At 25.8% G+C, this 23,160-nt stretch overlaps 1 protein-coding gene across 2 annotated transcripts in view; it reads left to right on the top strand.

Annotated features, from left to right (window-relative positions):
* Window positions 1-12,905: 12,905 nt before the first annotated feature.
* LOC119677414 (protein unc-80 homolog) overlaps window positions 12,906-23,160 on the top strand; it is a 29,353-nt gene continuing 19,098 nt past the window's right edge. For both annotated transcript variants that reach the window (XM_038088750.1, XM_038088749.1), the window contains exons 1-11: window positions 12,906-13,184; window positions 18,209-18,235; window positions 19,995-20,015; window positions 20,082-20,408; window positions 20,472-20,682; window positions 20,996-21,084; window positions 21,144-21,281; window positions 21,340-21,653; window positions 21,717-21,910; window positions 21,979-22,151; window positions 22,447-22,559. In XM_038088750.1, coding sequence (XP_037944678.1) covers window positions 12,996-13,184; window positions 18,209-18,235; window positions 19,995-20,015; window positions 20,082-20,408; window positions 20,472-20,682; window positions 20,996-21,084; window positions 21,144-21,281; window positions 21,340-21,653; window positions 21,717-21,910; window positions 21,979-22,151; window positions 22,447-22,559 — 1,796 coding nt within the window. In that variant the 5' untranslated portion in view covers window positions 12,906-12,995. The remainder of the gene's footprint in view (window positions 13,185-18,208; window positions 18,236-19,994; window positions 20,016-20,081; window positions 20,409-20,471; window positions 20,683-20,995; window positions 21,085-21,143; window positions 21,282-21,339; window positions 21,654-21,716; window positions 21,911-21,978; window positions 22,152-22,446; window positions 22,560-23,160) is intronic.

Genomic DNA, 23,160 nt, shown 5'->3' with positions numbered 1-23,160 from the left:
TCTATTTTGTTTTTTTAAATATTTTTTAATTATGTGTAGTCATGCTCATTCGACCCTGATCGTTCTTTATACTTCTCTATAATTTACTTTGGATTTAAAATTTTTACAAATGGCAATGCCGTTTTCTATTTAGTGCAATTTTTTAGGTAATTGTTTTGCATTCCTTCATTTTTTCTTTATTTAAAGAACGATGATGAAAATCAGAATAGATAAGTGAAGTATATATAGATAGCTGTGAGTATATTTAGATGACATTACATTCATCACTGTAGATAAGATCTCATTCTACATTTACCACTAACACCTGTAGTTAGTAAAAAAAATAAAGTATACACTGTTCTTTTATTAAAAATCCTTAATAATAATTAAAAAAATCTGAACACGTTTATATGGAGTAGGGAGTATATCGAGATTGCTTACTTACTAAGCAAGCAACCTAATATTTAATTTCTAATATTTCTTATGAGTAAACGTAGACTGATAATTTTATATATTATTTTATAGTTTTTAAAGTTTATTAGCTGAATTATAAGAAAATATAGATACAGTATGTATTATACAAAAAACGAATCAAAATTTTTTTAAAATTGAATACAAAAATTAATCATCCTAAATTAATCAAAAGTAAGCATATAAATTTCCTAGGGAATATAATATCTAAGACAGAAATTTCAAGTTAATCCAACATTTTTTCTTATTTTGCTGACTGATTTATGCTGAATATAAAAGTGTTCAGCAACAAAATAGATATAAATTTATAGCGCAAACAATTATATATCTGAAATAATATCCATATTTATCTCATATTACCTACGTATCTAATATAGTTCAGATGTAATACACAGTTACTTTTGCTTACTCTAATATATGAAACAGCTCCAATAAATCGCTTTATATTAAGCAACTTCAGCTTATACTTCTACATTGATTTCTCATTGATTTGAATTTTTCTTTAAATGGGCATTTTACTAGCAGAGACTCATTGATTCTGTCATTTTCTAAACTTCTTTCTATCCACGTTATTTTCATATCGTATTAAACTAAAAATTTTTATCTGGACCTTTTTCTCTAAATTTGCCTTAGAATCGTTACATTAATTTTCAAATGCATAATACCTGGAGACTTACGTTTTGACTATATGTCCGATTTACCGTTTTTTTCTTTTTTGTTAAAAAAAATTTAATAACGTCTCCTAAAATCTAAGCTAATCAACAATTAAGAACTAATAAATTCATCGTCTGATAAGTTCTGAGTTTTGTCATTATATCGAGTTCTGAACTTTTTTTATCACGTATGCGATCAAAACCTTTAATTAAAACTTTCTTTTAGTGTATATTAAAGGACCCACAAAGGCAGTAGAATCAAAGTAATAATATACTACTGTATACTAGGATAAGGATAGGATAGGTCTACTGTATGTAGGAGAAAACAAATGTGAATGTCTGGACATTTTTTTTGCTATTTAGTTTTTATGAAGGGAAATAATATAATACTATAATATTATATTATTTATTATAATTAATAATAATAATAATTATTATTATTATTTATTATAATTAATAAATAATATAATCATAAGATTATATAGTTAAGATAAGATTATATAATATATTATAAGATTTAATAAGTGAATATATAAATATATATATCTATTATATGTTCCAAATAAAACTTTCTGGATACCTTTTATTTCAAATCCTTTTGAAAGTAATCTTTTATAAATTTAAAAAGTACTTGCATCAAGCATGCAAAAGTTTACATCCAGAATCTTTTCTTTGATAAAAAACATTTTTAATATAATGACGAAATCTCAGTCCCGAACTTATATTATGTATACTTTCTTTGCTTTCCTACATTTTCAGAGCACTCTGGTACAAATGAGTGCTAACATATAAATAAATAAAATAATAAATAAAAATAAATAATAAAATAAATAAAATAATATATTAAAGTTAATAACTGAGAATGAATTTTAGTTATTTATATTTAATAATAGTATCTAACAGATTATGATAGTATGGAAATACTATCCCAAATATGTAAAGAAGAAAAATATTTTCTGTGTCCCTATTTTACTTCCATTTTATTTGACTTTTGTACATTATGATCCATTATAACTATAACTATATAAACGCATATTAAAATGCATTAAAATACCCACATATTATTTTAAAAATAAGTACAGAATGACTAATTATAATTATTATATGTAATTTTAATTAAAGTAATATATATTTATATATATACGCAAAACATACAGAAGTATGCTGAAATCTCTAATTTATATAGCAAACATATTTCATTTGTACAGTTAATAAAGTTACTTACCTGCAAAAAATATTCTCGCTCTCAAGAACTGTAGTTGTGTTTATATTCTGTACACAAGAGATTTCCTATAAAGTATCTATTTTTAAAAACTATGACACAGATATAAATTCTTTCACAGTTTTATTACACCCGACGAAAAATGTTAAAAAATTAAATTTAATAAAAATTAAACGATTTATGTTTCATGTAGGAGGTTTTATATATTTAATTAATAATATTTTTTATAATAATTGCCATTTATAATTAATTTTATATATTATTATTCTCTCCTTTTTTGTTTCACTTTTTTTCAATTATTTAAGTAGCTCTATTATTATTAAAACAAAGCTAGTCAATATACCAAATGTTCAATATTCACGCTAAAGGAATGGATTTTTTTTTGACAGGAAAGTTATTTAAATTAAAAATGTTTGACTTTGTCTTATTTAAAACAGTTTTAGGAATTCATTGATTTTTAATCCTTCACTGATATTATTTATTGAAATTAACTTTACCAGCTAATTACTAAATTAAGTTTCCGATCTACAAATTTAATGGACCATAGATACTGGCAAACTGGTTGGGTAGTTGATCTATCCAGAAAATTAATTCTGTTTCCGTTATGACCGATTTGACATCAAGTTTTCTATTTAAATTAATAATCAATCTAAGAAAAAAAATATATTAAATGCATTAGAGGGTATCTTCATTAAATCACAAAAAATACTATTCTACACTCCTGTGAAAGAGCACAAATAGAATTGAGTAATATTAGAAAGGTTCTCAATTTTGAAAATACTAGATCACGAATGCAGTCTGAAAGATGCATCTCCGGAAGTCACGACAAGATTACTTACTAACAGCAGAGAGAACATCAAATTTCTTACCGGATTTTTGACAAAGCATTGCATGATAAGGTGCCCTATCAAGTAGGTTCACATTTCAGAGATCAATACTTGCCATTTTTGTATAATAGATATTGTAACATATGTACATATTCTCTCTTAATTACTTAAAGTGAGCAGCAACAGACCTATCCATATGGGGTTTTAAGCTGTTACTTCGTATAAGATATGAAGCAATAATAAACCGCCAAAAGTGCTCATATTCTTTAAAAGTATAATGACAGGATGAAACAACTAGAGTTAAAAAACTTGGGTCGCAATCAATAGTATACTCTATTTTTTTTAATAAAAATTAGTGACTAATAGTTAACATCAGAACAACGTTAAGATACAGAAATATTAGATAGAGATAACTATAAAAAATTTAATATAAAAAACAAAAATAAAGAAATTCAATTTTGCAATTCCCAAATTTTAAAAACCGTTTGTATTCAATCATTTTAAATCAAAGAATTGTCTTAACGTTCGTTGACCCAAAAATAAACAACCCCTTTAAAAACTAAGTCAATAACGCTAATAAATATCCTTGAACCAATTTCATTGAATTGAATAAGGTCAGTACTCTCAACCTTTAAAAGTACGGAAGTCAGCTGTGAGTTCCGGTATACTTAAATACAAAATATACATAAAATTTATGAATGAGACTTGTTGATTGTGAAAAGAAAGCACGTAACAGCATCCAATTTCACTTCCATTGTTATCCTTTCATACTTTTATTGTTATTGTTATACACACATTTTTTTTTTTGATGATGAAAACAATGAAGAAAAATATTGACTAGATTTTATGATTGCATCAACCCCACACATACATCAGCTGTTCGAGACACCGAGCAATTATGGAGTAATTCTGCGCATTTCCGTATTTTCAGAAGTTGATGGAAACAAGTGCCGACTTTCGAAACATGTGATGAGATTTTGTTTTCTTTGTTGAAAAATGAGTACAAATTCTTTTACATAAAGAGTATAGAAGGGATTTGAGTTTCAGAGAATATTGTAAAAACCACCTGTACAGTTACTAAAAATCTTATTATTTTAACAGTTTTTATTGTACAATAGAATACAATATATATTATGAAAATAAAAAATAAAAATATGAAACAAGTATAATATAAATATAAACAAATATATAAACAAAAAATATAAATATAATAAAACAAAATCAATATAAATTAAGGATTTAATTATATTATTAAGCTAATTAATTGTTAATATGACCAATTTTAACAGCAACAGCATTTCCAATTTTCACCGAAATATTTGTATTATAAATATTTTCTAAAAATATAATAAAAAAATTTAACACAACTTAATAAATGTAATTTTTTTTATCAGTTTTATGTGTTAAATAAACGATGTAAGCCCGGTGAAAATTAAAAAATTATATTATTGTTATATATCAAAATATTTTATTTATTTTTATTTTATTTATTTTTTTTATTTTATTTATTTTATTTTTTATTTTATTTGTCTACTTTTTTTTTGTAATTTAATTTAATATAATTTTAAAATATTTTATTTAAATTAATCTATTTAATTTCTTTTTTATTCTTATTTTTTTTTCTTTTTTTTATTTTACTAACTGTCTTTTATTTTATGGTATATTATCTTATTTAATTATAAATTTATTTCGTTCCATTTTATTGTATATTATTTTACGTTATTTTGTTTTATTTTACCTTATTTGGTTTTTTTATACATTGTTGCGTTTTGTTTTATTTTAATTATTTTATTTAAATTTTCTTTTATTTATTTTATTTAGTTTATTTATTTTAGTTTATTTTATTTTATTTTATTCTATTTGTTTTATTTTATTTAGTTATTTATTTAATTTAATTTAATTTTATTTTATTTTATTTTATTTAATTTTATTTTATTTTATTTTATTTTATTCTATTTTTTTTATTTTATTTTATTTTATTTTATTTTATTTTATTTTATATCATTACATTTTAATTGAAAATATATATATATTACTACAATAGAAAGTATTTGTCTTAATAAAATTTGATATAACTCTAGAATAAACCTAATTCTAACAAAATTTCTTGGATTTACTTTAAAAATATATATAATTGAAATAAAAATGTGAAAACCGAATTTTTTTTTTTTTTATTCTAATTATATTGTAAATTAAAAAAATTATCAGGCAATAAAATTGGGTTAAATTCAGACCAGCTAAATACCATCAAAATTCACAACATTTACTTTTTATCTCCAAATTCCTATACAAAGCATATAAATTGCGTTTGAAACAACCCCCAACAAAAACGCGCAGAGGAGGAGGTAAATGGGGTAAAAAATTAAAGACTTTCTATTATTAAATAATATATGTGTATTAAAGTTTTTGTCGGTTACAAATAATAAATTTTTTAAGAACTTGAACCTAAAACTCAATAAATAAATCAATTATTAATATCACATTTTAAAGTACATTTATATTGTTGATAATATTTTTTTAAAAAATGATTTTAACAAAAAAAAAACATTGTATTACGGATACATTATTAGTACTGCGCTCATTTGTAACTATCAGTCCTGAACAATTCATATTTTTCTAATCTCCTGGCTCCTATACTTCTTGCACCTAGAAATAAATTATATCCTTAATTTATTTTGGATCAACGATGGTTGCTGTTGAATACAGCATGATATTACAAATATTTTTACACTTCCTCTCCACACTACCTAAGATGTATCGGACTATGTTTTCACTACATAGATATATACGAGTATATCAAATGTACACTGATAGTTTTTTAAAATTTATATTAATAGTTTTTATAAAAATTAAAATGTAATTAAAATATTTAACATAGATTAATATGGGTAATTTTTTAAAATTTTATATGTTAAGAAAATGACCTAACGACGAAAAAACTTATACTACTATAAATACGTATATGTTATTTCTTAACATATACAGTCAGCGACAAAACTCTACATACACCCCCCATTTTTGCTAGCTCGTAAATCCAAGGACATAATAGAAAAAAGTAATGATACAGTTTTGTTTAGAACTGTTTTTTAATAATAATAAACAAAAGAAAATCCATTCATCAATATAAATTAACAAAGTTATTCGAAAAAAACCTAAAAAAATCATTGACAAAAGTCTACATACACTTCATTGGTTGTTAGATATAGTCGACAGTAATTTAAATGTTAAACGGGAAAGTACCGTTTTTCATATTTCATGCTTGTGGCATGAGTCATACATTTATATAATGCACTTAGTTGTGCTTTGAGAGTGGTATTTAATTGACACGAAGGGTCCACGAAAAGAATTTCAAGTGATATGCGAAATCAGGTTATTAAGCATAGAAATGAAAAAAAACCTTATGGTAAAAGTATCAAAATTAGTAAATTTGACTCGATCAACAGTTCAGACGATAATAAAAAATTATAAAAATAGTGGTTCTATTGAAAATAAGCCTCGCAGTGGCCGCCCAAGGATACTCATACGTAGGGATGTCAGCTTGGTTTTAAAAGAAGTTAACAAAAATCCGAAAGTAAGTGCCTTAAAATTAGTCGAACACATTGCTAATGCAACTGGAAAGCATGTCAATCCACGTATAGTACAAAGAACGTTGAACAGCCACGGTTTTCATGATAGAATACCACGCAAAGAACCTTTAATTTCTGAAAAAAACCGAAAGCTGCGCTTGGAGTTTGCCAAACAATATAAAGAAAAGGATTTTGATTTCGGGAAGCAAGTTTTATTTACAGATGAATCCAAATTCAATATATTTGAAAGCGATGGGAGAGCTAAAGTTTGGAGGAAAGCGAAAACAGCACTGAACCCGAAGCATATAATGCCAACTGTAAAGCATGGTGGTGGTAGTGCTATGGTTTGGGGAGCCGTAGCTGCAACTGAAGTAGGAAAAATAGCTTTGACGTAGATTGACATGCTTTCCAGTTGCACTAGCAGTGTGTTCGACTAATTTTAAGGCACTTACTTTCGGATTTTTGTTAACTTCTTTTAAAACCAAGCTGACATCCCTACGTATGAGTATCCTTGGGCGGCCACTGCGAGGTTTATTTTCAGGAGAACCAGTATTTTTATAATTTCTTATTATCGTCTGAACTGTTGATCGAGTCAAATTTACTAATTTTGATATTTTTACCATAAGGTGTTTTTTCATTTCTATGCATAATAACCAGATTTCGCATATCACTTGAAATTCTTTTCGTGGACCCATCGTGTCAATTAAATACCACTCTCAAAGCACAACTAAGTGCATTATATAAATGTATGACTCATGCCACAAGCATGAAATATGAAAAACGGTACTTTCCCGTTTAACATTTACATTTCTGTCGACTATATCTAAAAATCAATGAAGTGTATGTAGACTTTTGTCAATGATTTTTTTAGGTTTTTTTCGAATAACTTTGTTAATTTATATTGATGAATGGATTTTCTTTTGTTTATTATTATTAAAAAACAGTTCTAAACAAAACTGTATCATTACTTTTTTCTATTATGTCCTTGGATTTACGAGCTAGCAAAAATGGGGGGTGTATGTAGAGTTTTGTCGCTGACTGTATATGACTTTTACATAATATAAAAGTACATATCACATGATAATAAATAACTAATTGATTGTAATTTTAAGTTGAATTCGTTTGCATCAAAGCACATATGAACATAAATATTGGGCTATTGGGATACCACAGATAAATAACTGTCCACTTTGAAGACGAAAACTATCTAGCGCAGGAATAACGTAGCTTGCGGAAAATATAACTAACATATAACTAACAATAATAATTATAATTCTCAATTGGTTTACTTTAACTATTATATTAATAGTTTTCATATTTAACCGAAACCAAAATTTTCAATGTTAATATAAAGTTTAATTTTTATTACTTGTTACAATAGGAATATGTTTGAAAACATTAGTTTGCATAAAAGTGTAGTATAATATAACTCTTTCTAACATTTATAATTGACAAATCTATAGATGTTTGTTAATAAAGTTTCTATAGATAAATTTTGGTTTATATTTGATAAAAGAATTACCACAATCTATTAAAAATGATTAAATAAATAAATGTTAATATATAATGAAGATTCAAAAATGCAGTAATAATTTGAAAATAACTTAATTAAATATTTTTAATTAACTTAGTTTCCAATAATAAACTTAAATTTATATAAAAATTTTGATGTTTATTTATTACTACTTATTTTTAAAATATATTTAAAATTTTGTTGCATATTAAGTTTATTTATTAAAACTTTTTTTTAAAATATATTTAAAATTTTGTTGCATATTAAGTCACTATCACCCACACAAATCATATTATGTTCCGCCTCTGACATGACATATGCGTATACTGCATCTGTGTCAACATTCAACCCTCATTAAATGCGAACACTTAGATTTCGGCGATGAAGAGGACGAATTCGTGGAGAAAAATGTATTAACTTCTTATCTTTGATAAAATTTTGAAATACAGGGTGTAAAAATTAAATATCAAATAGCAATATATTAAAGGATATTTATTTGTGTATAAATTATAATAAGTAAAAATGTGTGGAGATAAAACTTTACATCAAGTATTGTAAATTATTGATTGTACATCAATTATTTTAAATAATATTTATTTATATAAAGACTAATAGTTTTTTATAGAACAATGGTTATAGAACTGTTAACAATCACCAATTGATTGATCAACGTTTAAATATACAAGCTTGAAGAAACGCATCCCAATGATTCAATGCCAAAGCTTGCCTCGCTATGTAATTTCTCGGTTGTCTAAGTGTAAGACCTACCCACTTCCACTTTTCGTTTTTATCTCAGTTTGCGTTTTAATATTCGATCTGCCTAACATATTTAAATAATTTTACGTAGACACTTGTTAATGTTTCAAAATAATCCATCTAAATGAGTTTTGCTGTGTATACCAATTCTTAAGAAAGTCAACACTGTGCAGTAGACCACAGGTTTTTTAGATTACTTGCAGAATAATTAACATCGGTCATCTCCCATGTAAGGAAATGATTAATGCAAGTAATGTCCAACATTATTAGACGCTCTAACAAATAGAGCAAACTGTCTTTTTTTGGAATGCCTGCAGTATAATTTGCATCAAGTGTCTTCCATGTAAACAAATGATTAATGGTAAGTCTTAGTGAACACTCTAAACCACATTTCAAGTAAATACATTTTAACAAAATGTTTTTCTAGGAACGTTTGCAGTATAATTAATAACAATTATCTTCCCTGTAAGCTAATGATCAATGGTAAGTCTTGCCTAGCCTTAGTGATGTGTCTGAACCACATTTTAAATAGAAAACATTTGAACAAGAAAAGAGTACTTTTTTGTCCAAAAAATACAGAAAGTGCACCACTGATGAATCTATTGAGAAATTTATTACTAATAGAGAGTTACTCTATAAAGTCTATTATAGTTTGAACGATTTAAAAGAGTTGTACAAACATTAGATCATATATATTGAGTTGGCAGAATATTACATTGACTAAGTCGAAGAACAAGACAAATTGATTGTAAAAAATGTTATGCACTGTTTTTTTTAAAATATTTATTAATGCTGACAATGATTTAACAAGGATAGTACACGAAGATAATAAAGATTAGAAACTCGCCTCTTCCGGCAATATCTTTAAGGGAATCACATTGGGCAATATATATCTCCGTGTGGAAATGCTGATAACTGTCAGCACGCGCCTTCTCAACCTAATAATCTGTTATTGCTGATGATAATAATTATTGTATCCTTTCTTCTAACTAATTTTGATAAAAATTATTGTTTTTAATAACTAAACATTGAATCTATGTCGTTCAATTTAACAATGTTACTGAAAATATTTGCATTACTTAATCCATTTTAATCCACTAATTCATTTTTAGGATAGTATGAAGATAATAACGCAGATAATAAAGGTTTGCAACTCGCCTCTTCCGGCAATATCTTTGAGGGCATCACAGTGGGCAATATATATCTCCGTGTGAAAATGCTGATAACTGTCAGCACACGCCTTCTCAACTTGATCTAATCTATTAATGCTGATGATAATAATTATTGTATCCTTCCTTCTAACTAATTTTGATAAAAATTATTGTTTTTAATAATTAAACATTTAATCTATGTCGTACAATTTAACAATATTACTGAAAATATTTGCATTACTTAATCCATTTTAATTCACTAATCCATTTTTAGGGTATAAGAAATCGATGCAACATACTCTTCTCATGTTTTTTTTACCAAATTGAACGGTTTTGCTGTATATTTCGTAACCTTTTTCAACTGCATGGCTCTACCTACACCCCCTGTATACACGCACTGTGAAATATGTAATTCGCAAAAAGTAACTCGTCATTTGTCGTTTTTATTGGACGTAACAATAGTTGCATCCGAACCCTCAAACTGTGCGTTAGCTTCTCGAAAATCACGGTAGGTTATATAGTGAAAATTTTGCAAAAAATTTACTCCAATGAAAAGAAATCAAAAGTGATAAAATTTCAATAAATCCTTATAAATTAAATGAATGATAACGATAAAAGGTTAAATACAAAAGTAATGAAGTGAAAATGATAAGCCATAGCCAAACCCTTTTTACAGTGCACAAAAAATGGCAAATTTCTATTACTGAGGTGTGGCATATTTAGCTTTTCTATCACTTAATGTGAAAAAATATTAACAATTGTTATCAAAGCAATTAAAAATGGTTAATTTCTGATAGAAATATTAAGAAAATTGTTGAAAAAATTGTTATAAAATTGAAATGAAAATTTTTATTGATTATGTAAGCAAGTCGAAAATCTTGCTGAAAATTTTCTACAAGATGGTGGCTCCCAAATGGTTTAGATACTCCATTTTGTATCTACACCTACTAACGAAGATGCGGAGCCTGCGTGATTTGGAAGCTGTGTCAACAGCTGTCTAAACAGCTGTTTGATAAAAAATTCACTTTGGCTTTGTTTACATATCAACAGTTGAGATGTGAAATGCCGGAAAAAAATTGTGAAAAAATAAGAAGAGAAAGTGAAATCAATAGGCCGGTATCCTATTTTTTTCTGTGTCATTAAAATATGCATAATAAGTAGTAAATTGAAAAAGGCCTGCGCACGCAAACACTTGTTGCTTGACAAATAATAGAGGGTTTTTATCTACACAATATTGTAACGAGTTTTTTTAACGAGTTTCAACACATTTACATACTAAAGCTATAAATGAATGAAAGCAACAGTTTGTAGGTCATTCATAAATTTACCCTTAAAGGGCAATAAATGCGACAGCAACAGTTGTTAAGAGCTGAGCTATTAGAGAGGATATAAAATAAATTTTTTTTCCATTAAAGTTTCAAATCCATTTATAAAATTCATTATTTTATTTTTTTCTACTATTAACAATTCAATAATTTATTATTTATTTTATATATATAAATATATAATATACTTTCCTTTATTAATTCTCTTATTTAATTATAAATATTTTACTGAAACAAAAAAAAATTATGATGATTCTTGTTAAAACGGTTGATAGTCTAAAAAATTCATTATTTTATATAAACAACATATTTTTTTTCACTATAAACAATTTAATAGTTTATTATTTATTTTATATATATAAATATATAATATACTTTTCTTTATTTATTCTCTTTTTTAATTATAAATATTTTTTAATTATAAAAATTTACTGAAACAAATAAAAATAATGACAATAAAATTCATTATTTTATATAAATAACATATTTTTTCCACTATTATTAATTTAATAATTTATTATTTTTTTTATATATATAAATAAATAATATACTTTTCTTTATTTTTTCTCTTATTTAATTATAACTACTTTAGTGAAACAAAAAAAAAGTAATGATAACTATTGTTAAATCAGTTGATAAGCAAGAAAATTCATTATTTTATATAAATAACATATTTTTTTCTATTATTTTTTTCTCTACTATTATTATTTTTCTACTATAATTTAATAATTTATTATTTTTTTTATATATATAACTAATAATAAACTTCTTTTTATTTATTCTCTTATTTAATTATAACTACTTTAGTGAAACAATAAAAAAATAATGATAACTATTGTTAAATCAGTTGATAGTCAATAAAATTTATTATTTTATATAAATAACATATTTTTTTCTATTATTTTTTTTTCTACTATTACTATTTTTCTACTATAATTTAATAATTTATTATTTTTTTTATATATATAAATAAATAATATACTTTTCTTTATTTATTCTCTTATTTAATTATAACTATTTTAGTGAAACAAAAAAAAAATAATGATAACTATTGTTAAATCAGTTGATAAGCAAAAAAATTCATTATTTTATATAAATAACATATTTTTTACTATTATTTTTTTTTCTACTATTATTATTTTTCTACTATAATTTAATAATTTATTATTTTTTTTATATATATAAATAAATAATATACTTTTCTTTATTTATACTCTTATTTAATTATAACTATTTTAGTGAAACAAAACAAAAATAATGATAACTATTGTTAAATCGGTTGATAGTCAATTAAATTCATTATTTTATATAAATAATATATTTTTTTCCAATATTAATAATTTAATTATTTATTATTTATTTTATATATATAAATAAAAAATAAAGTTTTTGTTATTTATTTTCTTATTTAATTATAACTACTTTAGTGAACCAAACAAAAAGTAATGATAACTATTGTTAAATCGTTTGATTATCTAAAAAATTAAAATATTTCAATGAAACACACTGCGTATGAGTAATGTTAATTCAAAATGGTTACAACTACAACAACAACAACGAATAATAATTTACACAACAACAATGGCGAAGAGTTTGACATTGATCAGGATGATGGTATGCAGGATTTGGGTTTGCCAGTATCTGTGCAAACCTTTCTTTGGCGTCAAATAGCACCTTTTATCAGGCCAAGACTTGGTAAATTGCATGAAGCGAGTTGTATGGTGAGTTGACTAAAAAAATAAATATTTATATTAAAATTAATTAATATTAAAAAAAAAATATTTACTACAAACAATTAAACATATATAATAAAATTTACAACAAAAACAATCATATTTGGCTTTTAGCAGAAATAACATTGTAATTTTAATTTATTTTTTAAGAATTCAATTATAATTAATTCAAAAAAAAAATATCCCTAAACAGGCTATATAAGAATTATTTAATGCTTAGCCAGTACTCTTAAGCTTAAACACTTGCACTTTAACTGCTTCTTAGCTTGTATTTTGCTATATTTTATACTATTAAGAAGTTGAATTTAATAATAAAGAATTTTCTACTAAAAGCCTGTAAACTAAAATTAAATAAAATTACTAAATTTTATACAAATTTATACAAATTTTAAATGTATGTATATAAACTTATTAAATTACTAATATAAATTGCTGTATATATAAAGCTATAACTGTTTAAAAAAATGGAACTTAAAAAAAATTAAAACAATTATGATAAAATTTAGAAACTTAAAATGTACACCATATACATTAATACATACATATAGATATATATATCAAATAGTCGACGAAGTATTGAGCCTTTCAAAGTTTAACAGGATAAGAAATATTTTAATTCATGAGAAGAATCTTACTAAAGTAAATAAGCAATAAATATAAATAAATAAATAATTTGTGTTTTTAAAGACTTCTTGGAATCTGAATTAGAAACTAATAGGTTGATCAATTTTCACAGCAGCCTTTAAAAGCACAAATCATAATAAAAAATATCTAATGATGTCAATGACAATAAATAAAAAAATAATATTATTTAATATTTATAGTTTACATTGTGACCGAAAGGTTTTCGGAGGTTCTCATTTAAAATTCGCGCGCTGTATATTTTTCGATATTTTAAGTTTATGTAGTTTGGCAGCACTGTCCTTAATTACTATGCCAAAAATGAGCGCGATCTGTCGGACAGTTCGTTTACGGCAGCTGTTGAAACCAGTTCACCTCAGTAGTGCGTTGCGAAAAAAACAATGGAAAAAAATATTGAACAAAGAGTTTGCATCAAATTTTGTTTTTCGAACGAAATTTCGTGTGCAGAATCGTTGCGAATGCTACAAAAGGCTTATGGGGAATCAGTTTTATCGAAAACTCAAGTTTATGAGTGGTACAAAGCCTTTCAGGACTGTCGTACGACCGTCGAAGACATGCCGCGTTCTGGACGACCTTCGACCTCTACCACCGACGAAAACATTGAAAAGGCAAAGGAAATCGTGTTCAAAAATCCTCATGTGAGTGTTAGAGAGATAGCACGAGAGCTAGGCATCGGTCGTGAGATGGCTCGTTTGATTTTGGTGGACAATTTGTGTATGCGACGTGTCAACGCCCGGCTTGTTCCGATTCACCTCAATTTGTTCAACATTATCAACGATTTTAAGGCCAAACATTCAATAAATACCATCGAACAGCCACCGTATTCACCTGATCTTGCACCGTGTGACTTTTTCCTGTTTCCCAACCTCAAATTACCACTCAGAGGAACGCGTTTTGAATCCATAGAAGACGTAAAACAGAATTCGCAGAGGGAACTCAAAGCCATACCGGAAAGCGCCTATAAAAAAATGTTTTGATGATTGGAAGAAAACGTTGGCATTTGTGTTATCGCTTCTAATGAGCATATTTTGAAGGAGATAAAATAAATATTGATGAAGATTAAGAATTTTGCGTTTTATTTATTTATGACCGGAAACTTTTCGGTCACAATGTATATCGATTTTTCAGTCAATTGACGTGTTCGATTGTTAAACTTAGATTCAATCTAGATTTATTCTTGATCTCTCAAATTTTGTTGTCCAAGGGAACAATTTTAGAATAATCTAACATTTTTGTTTTGTTGTGTTAGTAAACATTTCCATTTTTCACAAATACATATAAATAAAATTACAGTTTATCTGTCAAATCATATAAAACTGCTGTCAATTTCAGAGCAATCTTGCTACTCTGGCAAAATATCTAAAATGTTATTAATTAATCTCGAATGTTATATATTTTGACCCAGAAACTTTCACAGAAAATTACCAAAACTCTAGAAAAAAGTGTGAACATCAGTTGGCTAATGAACTCTGACTCTGAGCTCCAAATTTAGCAGGGCATGACTTCGATTTCTAGTATTTGCAGTCTCACAAAAAAATTTTTACGAATAATTAAATACAAGAATTATTTCCAAGACCACTGAAGATGAGTATTTGACAATACCTGAAACAGCTGTATGGTCAGCCAAAAATTCATTTAATTAATAAATAATAAAATTTTATTGTTGTAATTTTTTACTGTTCGAAATGCCTCTCTATTGAAAACAATCGTTTATATTAAAAATTTAGACTTTTAATTGAAGTTTTATTAAACGAACTTATGATAATACTATGCAACACTAAATTCTATATCGTAAATTACTAAATTTGAAGCTATTAAGCTCAAATCTGCGATCATTTTTTCTCTCAAACAAAAAAATTGTGGTTTAAAGTATTAAAAAATTTTTTTTTTATTTTAAGAAAAGGACTTTTTGTTTTTAAATAAATTTGGTATGAATATTCAAATAATTATTTTTATTTTAGATATCCTTTCCAAAATTTCCCTTCCTCCTTTTCTGTCAAAAAGAACAAAGTCTTTCAAATATTTCTTGAAACAGTTTGTATTCTACACAATGATATTAACAAATAATTTAAAAACCCACTTTTTGAGAGGGTTGGAAAGTTTGTGGAAAAATGTTTAAGGTGAAAATGTTTATCTATTCATTAATAGATAATGCTTGCTGAAAACATGAAACTCACACAGTGTAATATGGAGACTAATGGTACATTTTTAAAATGTCTGGTAGGTACACATAGTTTTTATTTACACTACATCGAATGAAAAGACGGCTCAATACCTTTTCGAATACATAATTTATATGTATATATATTTATATATTATGTGTGTGTTATTAATAACAATATAACAATATTAAGAGTTTAAACTACTATCTAATGGTTTGCCATCTGTTATTTGTGCTGAATGCTTTTAATGTTAAATTTAATAAGCATTTGTTATACAAAAATAAATACTTAAATATTAAATGCACTATAGTCAAAAATTTGAATTATTTAAATAAATACATATATTAAATAAAATATGTATTAAATTTCAAAATTTACTAAATTAATTACAAATATATAAGTTTTCATAAAAGTTTTTACATTAAACCTTCATCTTCGCACTACGCAATATATCTTACCGATAAATAGTAAGATAAAGATAAAATTATGTTGATGAGTGTGTGATCTTGTTCACTGGACGAATTATTGGTAGCAATTAATGTGACCATATTATGTATATATAACCTTTCAATGATTAATTTTATTCATTCAATGATTAGCCTTTCATATTATACATAACTTCAAAATTGATTTGGGAACTTTGTTAAACCTTGCCAAGTTCAAGAATCTTAACAGCAGAAGCCAATTTTCTATTAGACAAATACATACTCAAACAATAAAGGAAACTAAATTAAATAAATTAATTGTAGGATAACCTGAGAAGTTAATTTTTTCAGCATATCTTATAGAACAAGATGAAAGTATGATGCCTTTTTATTCCTTAGTTACGAGTTGATGATGGAGACCACAACATTAAACGGAACTTGACTTAACCGATCATAAAAATACAACACTACACTAAGATATGTTATGGAAACATTAGAATTATATGCAATATATATAGTAAAATGAGCATTTTTACCTCAGTTTTGACCACATGAAAAGAACAATAACTGTAGGAATCTATTATAATTGTTCGTATTTGGTCTATTGATATGTAGTATTTCTCTGTTTATGCACTGTTTTTATATAACTTTTACTATAAATTAGGATCGATGATAAAAGTAAAAAAATTATCAAGTCAAAACAATATCCCCTAAATAATAAAACGATGCATCTTTCATCTTTATTACATTAAAATCTATGCTAACTTCATCCATATATTAGCTTTTTTATATAACTTTTTGTTATAAATGCTGCTACATTAAAGCACTAATAAATTATATGAGAGCACTTTTTCAAATGACCATTGTTGATAAAGCAAATATTGTATTTTTAATAGAATATTTTCCTTTACCATATCAGCTACAATTAAAATATTAAGTACTCAAAAAAAAGTACTTTTTATGTACTTATATAGATTCATAAATAATACGGAATGATTTTATAATGTTGATAATATAGTCACCAGCTTCATAATAGTTTCATAATAGATTTTAGTTTAAGTTCAGAAAATTTTGTTTTAGAGTTAGTCCTTTTAATTTCGTCTAGTATTCGCCACTTGGTACATTAGACTCATTAGGAACCCATTGAAGGTTTAAATCGCTGATTCTATCGACGCAGTATGCTAAACAATTATGTATATTTATTGACTTGTTTTGATTATGTTAGTGGGACGACTAGAACTTAAAGCACGCCTTGGACCTTACTAAGAACCAAGGCAAACTTTTTATTTGATCAATATATTCACTTGATCAAAAAGTCGAAATATATATACATGTATATATATATTATATTTATTAATATTATTATATATAATATATATATATCAATATACATCATAAACAATTGATTAGAAAAATAATCTTAAATATTAATAAATTTTAAAAATACTGTAGTGCATTTAATAATTCTTAAAAAAACAAATATTTTAAAGCTATTTTAACTTAAAATAAATTATAATACAAAAACTATTTTTAATTATATAAATTATATGCATAATTAAATAATTGTTTAAATGTTTTTGTTTAAGTGTCTGCATTATTTTGTTTGATTTGAAAAATTATTTTTACATGTTTAATGCTTTTAATACACAAACAACAATGAATGTATATTAAAAAATATAAAATTGTTATATGTTTTATCTGAAACTAACTCAACGCTAATTAAAATACTGAATAATCGTTAATCATTATCGTACTTGTACTCGTACATGTCAAATTGATGTAGTTTTGTCAACATGCACCAGGACACCATGTAAGTCGCAACAACTAAGTAGTTCTACTTACCTCTCTTCTTTTGTAGTTCTTTATTTTTTATGTATATATTAATATTTTTTTCGTTAAAATAAATTAAAAAGAGTTATATTGGTTTAATTTTAGTTGTCAAAGAAAACAAATCATATTTCCGAAACCTATATAAAATATTAAGTTCTATAAGTCTTAATAGTCCTTAATTTCTAAAATCCTTAAAAAACTGTTACCTGATTAAAAACTTGTTCATAATAAAATAGTATATAATATTATAATAATAAAATAAAATATATTTTATTGGTACCAGTGATAGTTGACCCTTTCCTTTATTGTTATAAATCGGTCTTGTTAAAACCCTCTTGTTCTTTTCCTATCAGTTCTAATACAGTTTTCACTTTTTAACAAAATACGAATTATTAAAGTAATTATTAACAAAAAAATTTCACAAAGAAGTGTCTGACGACAGAACAAGCTATTAAAAACTATTCCGATAAATTAGACATTGAATCGAGTCAAATATAGATTACATAGCACTCCCATCGATAGGTTGTTTTCTTCTGCACGCTAAATACAGCTTTAAAGTGGGTGAAAAATTTTTGGAAACGAAGGAATTCTGTATTCTTTCAGGATACTGTGATAGTAAGTTTTAAAACAGAACAATCACTGCAAAACGAGACTTCTGGTTACCTTACCATTGTCCCATAACAAAAAAGTAATATTACCGCAGCTAACAACTGCAACTGGTATAAAAAAGAAAACAGATTAAAATGATAAAATAGAAAAGTAGACTGTTATCCTTAAATTTGTCTATTATAGAAAAGTTTCTTATCTCTTTTACTAAAAATACACAAAATATCTGAGAGACCCACTACCTAATGTCATCAAATTGCCTTAGAAAAACACAATTTTTTCTACTCTATTTGTTTTCTACTCTATTTTTGGAAAAATAACTTCATAAAACAGTGATCGATAACGAGAGCATATAACAAACATTCGTTATTTCAATCCAATAACATATTTAAAACATTGGTAATCGGTAAACCCTACCAATGTGATATTTTTTTAAGCAGAAAAATAAAATGAAAAGCTTAAAAACTTACATTTGAACTCCAAAGGATTTTGTATTCCTTCGGCACAATAGAACAATTAGTTTAAGAAGAGACTAAAACGATATGAAGAACTAAGTTATCTTACCAATGTCTCTTAATAATAAGTATCCAGCAAAGTTATTACAATATTATCATTAATAGCTGTAAATAGAACAGAAAACATCTATTATACAAAAAGTAGAGTGTTTTCGTTATTTTTATCTATTATAAAAAGTTTTTTTTTAATATTTTTATTTATTTTGTTATACGACATAAAATTCTTAATTATTTTTATTTATATTAATTCAAACTGTTCATTCATCTTAGAGTGTGGGATTCAAAATCTAATATATATCCTAACTTTTATTAATTTTTTTTTACAATATAATTTTAAATAATATATCCTATATAACTTCATACTTCTTCAACTTTGTATATACTTTTTTAATACTAATTATTTATATATTGATATTATGTAGATGTAAAATCTAAAACTTCATTTTTGTGTTTTGTGTAATAAATTTATGTTTGTATAGCATTTATATTTTAATTCCTAAACAATTCCAAGACATTAGTACAAAATAATAAATAAATAAAAAAAAATCTCGTGATAATTTATTGTATAAATAAAATTTATTTTATATATCTCTCCAACTCCACCTTCCACACCTATAGGAATCAAAAGAGGCTTGCAAGGTAAAAAAAAATAATCAAATAATTTATAATTTTATCAAACTAAATAAGTTGGTTTTTACCTTTTAGTCCTTTGAGAAAGTGCTTGTACAGAATATACAGTTTGGCTTATCACCTCCATTGACGAAAGCTTTGGGTGCCATACAAAGATGGCGCTTGTTACAAGCCGCCTTGCCACATGTAATGCACTGCGTTGCTGCTTTACTGCACAATCGTGTCAAAGATATGCAGGCTATTGGTGCTGTTGAAACAAAATTGCTATACACTATGCAATGGATACTCCTTTATGCAGCTGAAGAATGTGCGGATGATGAGGGTGGCGATGAATTGTTGGGAGAACATGAAAACAAAAATAAGTCCATAGATCAATATTTATTTTCAGTGCCCACAATTACGGTATGTGTTTCTACAATTGAAACTTCTTTATAAACTATGAAAATAATAAGATATTTTCACTAGCTTTTTGTGTACTTGTTTGCGCCAATAATTCATCACTTGAAAGAATCTGATTTTCAAAATTTCCGTTTGGAAAATGGAATTAAATTGTGGCAGGGGATGTGGGATAATCGTGCACCAGGTGCACCTTGTTTTACGGCACCGGTTAAGCCAAAAGCCAGAAATTTACTATGTGCACCTACTCCAAAAGGTTCCACAGATGTATTTCCAGCACGTAAGTATTATATATAATATTTTAATATAAACAATTTACGTATATATGAATAATAATAATACTTAAAAGGACCTTAAAATAGTACTAAATCAAATTCTGAATAATATCTCTCATAATTAAATTAAAAACTTATTTTATAATAATTTAAGCCGATAATTTCCGTGGTGTCACAAGTGGCTATTATTTGTTCTAACTAAAATATGTGTAATAATTTCTTATTTAATTTAATTATGTTAAATAATGCTCTATCACATCATATACAGTTTATATTCTTAAGCGCAAATATATACAATATTTCTCTATACATTTTCAGGCAAGTTTTCGCTAAGTGCCGATCCCATATCGCCAAAAGCCGATTCTCCACCTAGTATACAATCCGAATATAATAAACAAGACGAAGAGGTTTGAAGCCTAAAACTTATCACACTTTTCATTCACTAAGATAATTGAGTTTATTTTAGAGTTCTTGGGTTTCTTCACCAAAAGAATTTGCATTTCCTGAAACCATACCCGAAGAAGCTTCCAGTGTTGAGGATGAACGAGTAGTTATCTTTCGTTTACCTTCGGTTCCACATATAATGGATAATTCATTCTTTACTGTAATCTAAATTATATAAACTATATTTTGTTTTGCTATAATAGAACTCTAAATTTTAGGCTGATGCTAGTCTCCTACAGCAACAACAGAGCCAAAGTCGTCGTGGAAGTCGTCAATCTGTACACTCACGCGATAAAGATAAACAACCTGCTACCAAGTTTGAATTTGATCAACAGGAATTAATGCGTGGTGCATCTATGAAAGGAAAACGTAGTGCTTCAGTTGATAAAGAAACTGAAACTGATAGTATGGATAGTCTAAAAGCAGATATATCTGCAGCTACATTTTTAGATGTTGCCGTACTGCGTTGTCTGTTCATATCGCATTGGCAGGAAGAAGGTATTTTCTGGAGCTTGCAATATATGTATAATAGGTATTATACGTTAATATGTAATACTATTCAATATATAATAAATATAATATTATTACAAAATAGACTGAGTGAAATTGGTGAAGAGGCCGCTATAACACTTAATCAACCACGCAAGCGTTCTAACTCTTTACCTATACCACAAATTGAAATTTCACTATATCAAGGACCTGGCAGTAATAGTCGTGATAGCCCTGGTAGTTCAATTGTTAAGGATTACATTGAAATTCCTGAACCATCTATAACAACTTGTTTAGTCGGTAAGCCTAAATTTTACTATTTACATTTATAAAATATAAATATTCTTATAAAACATTTTATATTTTAGAGGAATCAAATCCATCAGCAGAACGACGCGGTAGTGAGAAGAAGAAGCGTGTTAAAATGGCAGATCTGCGTGCATTTGTCGAGACCAAAATGTTTTCGAAATCCGAAAAGAATCTAGAAAAAGTAGGCCTTGATACTAATTCAGCTAATGGCAAGCGACCACTGCAACATGCAGTAAGATTGAACATTTTGCGCACATATTTCGCACTTGTTGTTTGTTAAATTGTTGTTGTTTAACACAAAGCAGTGCACCAGAAATCCATATCCATAATCTTTATTTAATTGGAAAGCATTCCCTAATAAGCTTTGTTTTTCAAATTCTTAAATAATATATGTTCCCCCCAATTTAAATGTTAATTAGTTACATGTTTTTAATGTTGAATGTTCATGTTGCCTATTTTATATATGTTTTACTTTTAAAAAAATGGCTACGATATTAATTAAATATTTTATTTTTCCATACCTCTAGGAATATCATCGCAGCTTAGATACCGGCGAGAAAAAATTATCACGGTCAGCTTCAATGATAACCCGCGAGCCAGCGAGTAATCTCATCAAAGGAAAGTCCATGCCCAGTTTGAGGTATTTATTCTATATATATATGTGCAGATATAAGATATAATTTAAAGATATAAAGATATAATTTTCTTTTATAATTTTATTTTATTTAAAATTTTTTATACGTATAATTAGAATACATAAATGATTATAAATATTTATAAATTTGAGAGGATAATTGTGTTGAACAAAACTTTGATATAAAATAATTATTTTTATGACAACAACAAAAACTATAGTAGGAACTATAAAAACTATAGTAAAAAATTATCAGTATTACTATTACAAAACCTTAGTACAGATTTGAACATTAGCTGTCCATAACACTGTCTTCCTTACTATTGTCTTCCTTACTATTAGACTATTGTATCTTTAAGTATATATTATACATATATTAGGAAATGTTATATAGAATCTAAGCGTTTCAGTAGAGAGTTTTAGTACAAAAATATATTAATACAAAATATATTATTATTTTATTTTGTAAAATTAAGGTTTTATATTACATACATATTTATATCTACCGACAAATATTTATCTATTAATATTAGTATAAGTAATAACAAAATTATTAAATATTTAAAATAACATACATAGTTCTAACATTGTAACACCGAATAAAAAT

Source organism: Teleopsis dalmanni, chromosome 2, assembly GCF_002237135.1.
Source record: "Teleopsis dalmanni isolate 2A chromosome 2, ASM223713v2, whole genome shotgun sequence".
In the NCBI taxonomy this organism is placed as follows: Eukaryota; Metazoa; Arthropoda; class Insecta; order Diptera; family Diopsidae; genus Teleopsis; species Teleopsis dalmanni.
Note: the sequence above shows the minus strand (reverse complement) of the source record. Positions and strands in the feature narration are given on the sequence as shown.